This window comes from Ovis aries, chromosome 2, assembly GCF_016772045.2.
Source record: "Ovis aries strain OAR_USU_Benz2616 breed Rambouillet chromosome 2, ARS-UI_Ramb_v3.0, whole genome shotgun sequence".
NCBI classification, from domain to species: Eukaryota; Metazoa; Chordata; class Mammalia; order Artiodactyla; family Bovidae; genus Ovis; species Ovis aries.
In genome coordinates this window covers 190,603,876-190,613,585 of record NC_056055.1, presented here as the reverse complement: position 1 = coordinate 190,613,585, position 9,710 = coordinate 190,603,876, and the positions used below count along the sequence as shown (strand labels likewise).

General features: G+C 38.4%; 1 protein-coding gene across 1 annotated transcript in view; it reads right to left on the bottom strand.

The window, feature by feature from the left end:
• Positions 1–677: 677 nt before the first annotated feature.
• The window catches only part of CNTNAP5 (contactin associated protein family member 5), a 1,086,429-nt gene continuing 1,077,396 nt past the window's right edge, over positions 678–9,710 (bottom strand). The window contains exon 24 of the mRNA XM_012140581.5: positions 678–7,813. Coding sequence (XP_011995971.2) covers positions 7,617–7,813 — 197 coding nt within the window. The 3' untranslated portion in view covers positions 678–7,616. The remainder of the gene's footprint in view (positions 7,814–9,710) is intronic.

Here is a 9,710-nt window from a genome sequence, read left to right as displayed (position 1 = left end):
AAGCATCATGAAAAAGAATATGAAAAATAGTGTGTATATTATGCAAAACTGAATTGTTTTGCTGTATAGCAGAAATGAACAAGGCATTGTAAATTAACTCTACTTCAATAAAATAAATAAATTAAAAAAGAAAGTTAAATCTGATGATATTGAAAAACCATGTCAGTTTTCAATTTATGTTTGTTGGCTCCATACATAGAAATCTTAATAAACACTCTATGAAGTGAATTCCATTTCATTACAATGCATACTTAGTATCTCAAACATATGGAATATAGACTGTCTCTGATAAAAAGGGATAGCCAAGTAGAGGTATGGGGGATGGCTTCTGTGAGTGAGTGGGTGCTGTGGAAGGTTTTGGAGAGCACCCATCCCAGATTTCATGTGCATCCCTGAAACCAGAGTGACTCCTGAGCCTTGAACTTGACTTCTAATGAAGTCAGTGAGCTTGATCTTGTATACATCTGAGCCAGTATAAACCACTGAGCTCTCAGAGAGCCCATAGCAGCGCTTTTAGGCCTGGTAAAATCAATAAACCCAGGGACTGTGAGGTTCATGTTTCTGCAGCAACCCCACAGGTCATGTTGTCTGGGAGTTAATGGTCTAAGGAATGAGAATGGGTGTTAAGGGATTAATGTTTGACTCTTCATTAACCCAAGAAAACACAGTGAGCCACATTTGTTTTCCACACAAAATCATACAAAATTCTCTCTTTATTAAATATACATTATTTACAGTGTAAGTCTTTCTTCTGTACAACAGGAACCATAGAAAACAAAGAAATCTAAGGCTAACTTTTATTTTATTTTTTTCCCCATACAGTGTATTAAGACATGTTACATGGTCTACAAAACTGATTTGGAATGAGGCAACATCACTTGGGATTCTGTTTCAGGAACAAATATGAGAAGGTCAAAAGGAAAAGCTAGACTCCAGAAGATCTACAAAGAGAGGTGACCTGTTTTGTGCTTTTGCCATAATAAGTATCTGATATATATTTTTTCAAAGAAGAGGTTATTTTGTATTTTATTATTTCCTTGTTAAAAATAATTTCCCTGCTCTTTCCCATTCTTCAAGAAGGAGGACCACTCTATGCCAGAGAGAAATTGATTTTCCATCTGAAGTGGACATTGTAATATTGCATAACAAGGATCAGCAAACTATAGCCCATGAACCAAATTTGATATGTTGCCTATTCTTGAAAACAAAGTTTTACTGGAACAGAGCCATGACTTTTTGTCCATGTTTGGCCCACTTCCTACTATAACAGGAAAGATGAGCAACCGCAATGGAGACTGGCTGTCCTGTAAAGGCTAAAGTGCTATCTGGCCCTATGCAGTAAATGTTTGCTAGTTCCTTACCTAGCATATCCGGGAGACTTATCTGTGGTTCCCCCTCAGCCTGCATTCCAATTCCCAGTGACACCTCTGCACCTTCTGTGCCTCCTCCAGTAGATTGAAGGGAGTGATAGCCCAAAGCGACACAGCATATCAGGAGACCCATCAACTACCAGATTTAGAAGGAAAGCATTCTTGATATTGGACCTCACTAAATACAAAGTCCCTCTTGCCATATAAGCACACTGTTGTAAGCAAGGTTTGGTATTTTTGCATTAGTATTTAAGGCAGGGCAAGGTTACACAGGTTGACACTGCCATTCAAAGAGAAGAGACTATAATTCCCGTGAAGACTGGGGGATGGTGTTAGCTATAATTAGGATATCTGACTAGGCAGAAGCTCATTAATAGTATTCCCTAAGGTTTACTGAAAATTCTATCTATGGGGAGGCTTTCCAAAGAGTCTGCAGGGCAATACAACAGTCTGTTTCATCCAGTTTTCATGTCCCCTGAGACTACTTCTGGCATTGGAGGCATGGAAGAATATGATGTTGAGGAAAATTCAGACTAGGATTTAATCACTAAAACAATTAGCTTCACCTATGATTGTGACCTAAGTCAGCCCTCTTAATTTGTCCTGCTGTTTTTGCAAAAGTCCCCCTGTATAACTGGGGATGATTGAAGAAAGCAGTGTTCCCAGATAGTGTTCGGTGATAGGTCCCTGAAAGCATTCACTGTCAGGCATGGGGAGTAGCACATCTCATCATCATTCTGGCATGGCCACGTATGGCTGGACCAATAAGTGGGAGAGGAAGATCCCTAGGCTGATTTCAGGATCTCATGGCTTCTACCCATGGAGAATGCTGATTCAGGGTAGTGGACCTCATAGTTCCTCTAAGTGTTCAATCTGGGCAGATTAGATCATTATGGTGATAGCTCTAAAGCATCCTAGAAAAATCCTAATGAAATACAAATCTAGAAAAAAAATGTGGTTGATGTACTGGGAAGAGACAAAAATATTGTGCCAAATTAAGTAAAGAATTCCTCATGCAAACCCCATGATATTGCCTCTTTTCCTAATGGGTAAAGTGAATATCCAAATGCACTAAAGAGATTCCCGAATTAAGAGCCAGGAAAGTGAGAAGAGCTGCCACCAGTGAGTCTCTCTGGAAGCAGTAACCCTTCTGTGGGAAAGTCATCAGTTGTTACCAAGTTTACGCCAACTGTTCTCTCTTTCTCTTCATTCTGTTCCTACCAAGTGTGGTCAAAACACCCAAACCACTTTTGCTTTAATCTTTGCTCATGTCTGTTCTACCACTTTGTAGACTATAAATGTTACAAAAGACAGACAACTAACTTACAAAGTACAGTAGTTCACTAAAAAAAATGTGCTTTTCTCTTCTCCCTCAGAGTACCTTAGTGCAAAGTAAGACAAAAGTTACTCAAAAGCAGAAAAAGAGTTAAATATGCAAACCTCCTCTGAAAGTTTCAAATAACTGTCGACTCAAAAGAAAATGTGTTTCTTCTTATCAAACAGAGATGTATGGAGGATGTCATAGAGGAAGCCTGTATAACAGCCCTATCTTGACAGAGAGATTGTATAGGTATGTGTTTGTGATTTTTTTTTCCCCCTTTAAGAGGTTCAAATATTTGGAATTTGTGAAGCAGAGATAAAAATTAAAGACAAGCAAAATCTACAAACTAGATGACTTAATAAGTAAGAGTGTGGGTGAGGAAATGGAGGTAGGGTAAGAAAGACTCAAGAACAGAGTAGAAATAATTCAATCAAACTTTGTGTGTGTGTGTCTGTGTATGTGTGTCTGTGTGTGTGTTTAAGAAAACACTTTCAAACTGCATGAGAGACATGAAATAGCACTCAGTTGTCTTCCAAGTATTCTGAAAATTTTGAGCTGGATGACACCTTCCTTTAACCATCTCTGCATTGTCAGGAACAAAGAAGCCTCTTTATTGATTGGTCTACTCGAGACTTCTAGGACAAAGGAGGATTAAGTATGCCTCAGCTTTCAGGTTAAGGAAGAGTATCAGAGCTATACACTGAGTCTCAGATTGCCTTTGGCAAGCTCAGGCTACAATATGGTTTTGATGGATTGTAGCCATGTAGAAATTCAAAAGATGCCAGTTATTGGTGGACAAGCTGTCAAGAATTTTTATAAGAAAGAACTCAAGGGCCTCATTCCTATCTCTGTAAGGATCTTGGAGTCTCCCAGGGTAGCTCTTGTAACTGAATGAGCTTCTTGCAGAGACGACAAATGTGTGATTTTTTTTTTTTTCAGAATTGGAAAAATCCCCCCAGAGCACAGATATGAGACTTCATTTAGATGGATGACACCTTTGAGTCAATGAGTTACTCAAAGCAGTACTTCATCCAGTTCTCCGAGATCTTCCTAAATTGAGTCAATATGGTTCATCAGGATGCAATAGGGTTTTAGGAGAAGCTAGAGTATGACAAAAATGCCTTAAGGCAAATCTGGAAGAACAAGGGCATGCAATAGGTCATGAATAAATTTCATAAAAGAACTGGGAAATGAAACAGGGAAAAATGGAGATTGTTGTGTCTGACCCTTAGAAGGAGGGCTTTCAGAATCCCCTACCCAGAGTTAAAACAAGAATGGAGAGAATACAGCTTCCCCAGAAGTACTTTAGAGATGGAGATCATTTATTCTTGTCTCTACAGAGTCAATCCATCTCCCTCCAGAGAAATATACCCACAGAGATTGATACTTGCTTTAAGAAAGGAACACAAACAGCTTATTGAAGGCAGAAGTAATAAACAAGAAGAAATACATAGAAATATTTTCCAGAAAGTATCTGTTTCTTTCAGTCTCCAGTAAGTCTATGACAACATTATATGCCTCCCCTGCCAGACTTTTGGCTTTCCAAGGTCAAGAACAAGGTGCAGTGTATGTTAACATACTCAGTATCTAACACAGCCTTTAGAGCATTGGGTAATAATTACTCCAGGAATGAACTATAGACCAGTTTTCTTCTTTTGTTCTGATCCTGCTCCTGTGACCCTGTGGTAGGCAATAGTCTAACAAAAGATGGAAGTCAGGTTAGTACCATCTCTGTTATTACTCAAGGGTATAAAAACTGTTTTGAATAAAACAGCCCTAGGATCCTTAAAATAAATATTACCCTTGCAGTTCAGAGTAGAGAATAAGTGAAGCTTTTCTTAAAAATATATCTAGAGAAGTGACAAATGTCTAACTTTCTAGACAAATTCTCCTATAAACCATAGCATTCAAACCTATACACATAAGGAATGATGTAGCATTAAATACATGTTTATGGTAAGCAAACACACTGCTGCTTACATAAATAGATTTGTTTGGTGGGAATGATATCATTGAAATGGCCCCCTTTAAATGTGAAATTTCACAGGTGTTTTTGGTTTTCCTATAAAGCACATTCTATAAAATGCTTTGGTAAACAGCAATTACCAAAGAGAGTTAAAGTACAGAATTATGGTGATCCAACTGGCCAACATGTGCAGTCAGGAAACTCAAAGCAGAAAACTGTGGTTAAGGAGGCATCAGAATGCTTTCAAACACTTTTGCTTTAGATTATAATTGTTCAAGGATTGAAACACAGAAATCAACAGTTGCACAAAACTCCATGGATTTTGGTACCAATGAGGAAAGATAAGCAGAGTTCACACTTCTTTGTCACTGAAAAGTGTGTTTTCCTTTGGAAGGAGCAGCGTGCTTGCTTTCCATATACATCTAGTGAAAGTTAGCATTCTCTGGGGTTATGAAATATTCCAACCCTGTAAAAATAAGTTTTATTTAGCCCTGAGACTCTGCTTATAAGAGTGACGTGCTGATTGCACTGTCTTGGCATTCGTCATTAAGTCTGTGATACGTAGTATGTATGGATAGATAAGTCTACAGATATGGGGAGGTTTGCTGGTAGATTCTGTAGTTGAGATGTGGCAAGGATGGAGTTTCCCAACGTTTTCACCCTACAGAACTACGCACAAGCATAAGTAGATGAGAAAAACGAATATTCCAAGTCGGCCTCTGTTAGTCCTCCATTTCTTATATCTGTACTATGTCAGCATGTATAGTCCCTACTTCTCAGAGACTTGAATAATGAGCAGTTCCAGTTTTATTACTCAACCTTCTTTTTCCTTCCATTTCATTATTAGAGATGCTTCAGGCTAAACCCACTGCACTACATGGTGACTTTTATTTCAGGGGACAGAGGATGATATCGCCAAGCAAAAGGCTGATTTATAAAGTCTTTTTATAGAAATAGAAAATTCAAAAGTGAACATTGGAAGTAGGAGAGAACAGGGCAGGAGGAAACAATATTTTAAGATCTTTCCTCTTATGAATGGATCGTTCATCTTATTAAAGTTAGAAGGGGAAAAAAAAAAAAAACCCTTGTTAGAATTACTTTAAAATAAATTTGCTAGCAAAAGGATATAATGGAAATGATTAAGTAAGAATCCACATAAAATTTTCAAAAGAGAGTGTGTCTTTAGAACACCTTCTATTTGAGAAATATGATTGCAAACAAAATCCTGTCCCCATGTTCGCTGACATTGAAAACCTGAAATAGACCTGAAATGGGGTGAAGCTGAGGACCCCCTCATTGTGAGCCTCATCATGCAGGAAAGTGTTAAAACAGTCAGAGGTGACAGACACAAAAAGGAAAAGATGGGATTCAAATTGAGTCTGTCTTGTAAAGAGAATCAGCAAGTACTTTCCACATCTGTGGCTCATTCTGTTTGCATTCCCAGCATACTAGAACATTTATATAGTTTTCCCCTTATCTTTTTCCTGAAGATGGCCCAGAGGCAAAGAGTGAGGAATGTTCCTATAGCAAAACCACCAGGATTCTTACCACCACCTCGAGGATGAGCCCAACATAGCTTCTTGAAGGAATGATGATGTTCCTCGGCTGTTTTGGTACCAAAATGATGCATACCTTGAAACATGTCACTGCCTCACCTGGGAGTTTATGCCTATAGAAAGAAGCATGTGGGGACCTTTACACACACAGGATGCAGCAGGCTTGAAAATATGATGCACTGTAGAGCCCAAGCGCTCCTCTAAAATTATGAAAAGCAGTGGTAGCTTCCTGGAGCTAGTCAGAGTGTCTCATATGTCAGTTCATCCTAAACCTCCTAGAAAGAAGTGGCTCAGTGGCAGATGTGGGTTATTATCTCTATTCTAAAATGTGAAACTTGTGTTTACGCTTTTCACCAGATCTTTAGTGAGGGGATGGAAGGAAAAATATTCTGCTTGGCATTTCTTTGCTTTCATGCAGTTTTTGTTTGTTGTTTGTTTGCTTTGCTTTTTGTTTTTCTTTAAAGCTGAGTTGAGATGGTTTAAGCTCTTTCATGGAACCAAATACTATTTTAGACTTTGAGTTGCTTTTTGATGCAACTGATATATATATATATATATATCAGTATAATAATCTCAGGAATAACCTAGCTAATATTTCTTACAAAATTAGAAGAGGCATTTTCGAAGTTATAGAACATCTACTTCCTAGCAGCTGTCTTTTTACCTCCTAGTTTCAAGCGACTATTTTCCATGCTTCCCCTAGGTTTATGCTATTGTGTACTGTTCTAAAGTGTCAGCCCCAGGAGAGAGTGGTAAGAAAGGAACACAGTAACAGCTTATGACTATCAGGAGTCCTATTTTTGAAAATACTCAGGGGATATGAGAGTGAACAATGATGATGAGTTAGGGCAATGGGCTTCCTATAGTAAGGAAAATTAATACACAACAAACCTCTCTTTTTCCTTTTAAACTTCCACTGACACAAACCAGGCCCTAGAATCTTCCTTTTTGGTACCCTGAGTTCTCTGGTCAGAGTGGACTTGAAATGGGGGAGGGTGTCTAGGATGATGGTTACATGCTGAAGTCACAGAGCTCAGGTTCAAGGTAAGCCTGCAAGACTGAATAGTTGCAGAACTGAAGGCTGCATCTTAGAACTCAGAAATACAGAACAGAATATGGACATGTGCACACCCATGTGTCTCTTCCTTGTCTAAAGTAGTCAAATCAATCTCTTGAGTGATCATTTTCACCATGATAAGTTTGTTAAAGAGGAAGGCAGTGGCCATAGCTGCCTAGTATTCTGGGCTAGTTTGAGGGGATAGATGCTGTGGTGAATGCAGGTATGTCCCCCAAATAAAAGGGAAACAGAGAAAGAGAATGACCAAAATTAAAGTATAAGAGTAACTGGATAAAGGGAAACCAAAAATGAACAAAGAAAGAATATGAGATGACCCTGCAGTTTTTCAGATGAAATATTCCCGCTTACACTCGCTCACTGTGTTTTGCAAATCAATGTCATTTCTAAAGGAACTGTCCAAATTTTCTGGATATTCCTTCTCCTTCATTTGGTTGGTGCGATGTGACTGCTTATGCTGGTAAAGGAAGCGGCTCATGATGCCGATGATCGAGAAGATGATGAATATCACCACTGCTATTACTCCTGTTGAGAAAGAGGGACAAAAGAGAAGGCAATTACCACAGACCATGTGATCAGGAGAAAGAATTTAAAGAAGACAACAAGGTCACTTAGGACAAAGAACCAAACAAAAACAAACAAACAAGCAACAAACTCTGCCACATGTCCAGAAATAAACACAGGCTAAAATGTTTTCAGGCTTCAATTACCAAAAAACTTCCTCTTTCAGACTAGTGATGGAGCAAGCCAGTTTATATCAGAGAAAGTTATATTTAACAGACTAAGAATGTCATCAAATAAACATGGAATCAGACTAGCAAATGATCTCTTAATAAATTCCTTCAAGACTTGCTTTCAAGAATATGCCTGAATCAGTTTTAATTAGCACACTTCTTTGTCACCTTGCAAATAAGTAAGTATCTTTGAACTATTTCAGCATCTTAGAAAAGGATACTTAAGTATATCACTTCCCAGTGCATACACTATGGATGTAAATTTGTTTACAATATATGTTTGCTCTACTAAAAATGTCTTATTAATAATGAAATGCTTACTAAACATTCAGGGCATTTTACCCTGCTGCACACTCAGTAAGATGCAGGGTAGTCTGAAGATGGTACCCTTCTGTCCTCCAGAGTCAACTACAATAGCAAATGTCTGCCCTATTGTGTCAGATTCTCCCCTACTTTGGATTGATTCTGATTTTACTGGACCTACTTGGCAAGTCATTCTCACTGATCCTAAGGTCTTGTCCCTACCTTTGCCAGGAGTTCTCTTGAGAAGTGAATAGCAAAGTCAGCAAAGGATGGTAAAAATGTGGATACTGTCAAATTTCTAAAGACAGAAACAATCTATAGGAGAAAGAATGTTTCTAAACATTATTCAAAGATAAATTCATTCCTAATAAAGTATATTTTCTGTTGTGTTCTTATCTAAGTAGAATGACTCTTGAGACAAAATGTTTATTTTACAAATAAGATGGTTTACTTTTAAAAATATTACTAAACCATGATATAATATTTTCCCCAACTATTTTAAAACAAGGCAAAATAAAACCAGGTAAGTTAACAAACCTAGAAATAAATTGGGTATACTGAGTGATACCCAGGAATGGGCTGCAGCTTTAAGAGATGAAATACAGAACCGGTTTCTACTCCTTCAGGACATGGAATATTTAGGGTGGGAGGCTGTGAACCCCCAGGAATTTTCTTCAGGGTTTGGGATGAATATCCTGTTCTTAGACTCAAGGAAGCCTGTACACTAGTGGGAAAAAGTCAGCAGTCACTAAAGTCTTTTACTACTTGTCAAATGAAAAATTATATGAAGAGAAACAGGCATCAAATGGTTTCCTATATTTCTTGTTGCAAAACAAAAATCAATTGGACTTTATTCCTGAAGCAGAAATTCAGGCCAGACATTTGAAGAACTTTGTTAAGGAAACGTGTGTATGTGTATGTGTGTGTTTTCCTCACAATCTTATTGTAATTATGCACCTCTGTGCTCCCCTTGCCAGCGGTGCTGCCTTCCTTAAAACACCACTCACTGGTTCTGTTGTTACCTGTTTACCCACCCCATCCCAACCAACCCCAGCCAAGCTGTGAGTTCTTAACAGGGCAGCATCCATGTTTTCCCTCATCTTATTTTTATACTTAGTGCTGGTCCTGACATGTAATGGGGCTCATTCCATAGATGTTAAATAAATGGTTACTGTTGATTTTTAAGAGCAAACTCCATCTGGTGTAGAACAGCTCATCAAGCCTGCCAGAAGGCAGAGATAGTGGCACTGTGAGGACCCTGGTTCTTAGATGGAAATGAATTCAGTTAGTCTCTCACAGGCATCTTCCATTAAACAAGGTTTGGGAGTCATTCTGTGTTGCAAGGCCCAGATGGACAAATCAAGCACCTGGAGGTAGCAGCCAAG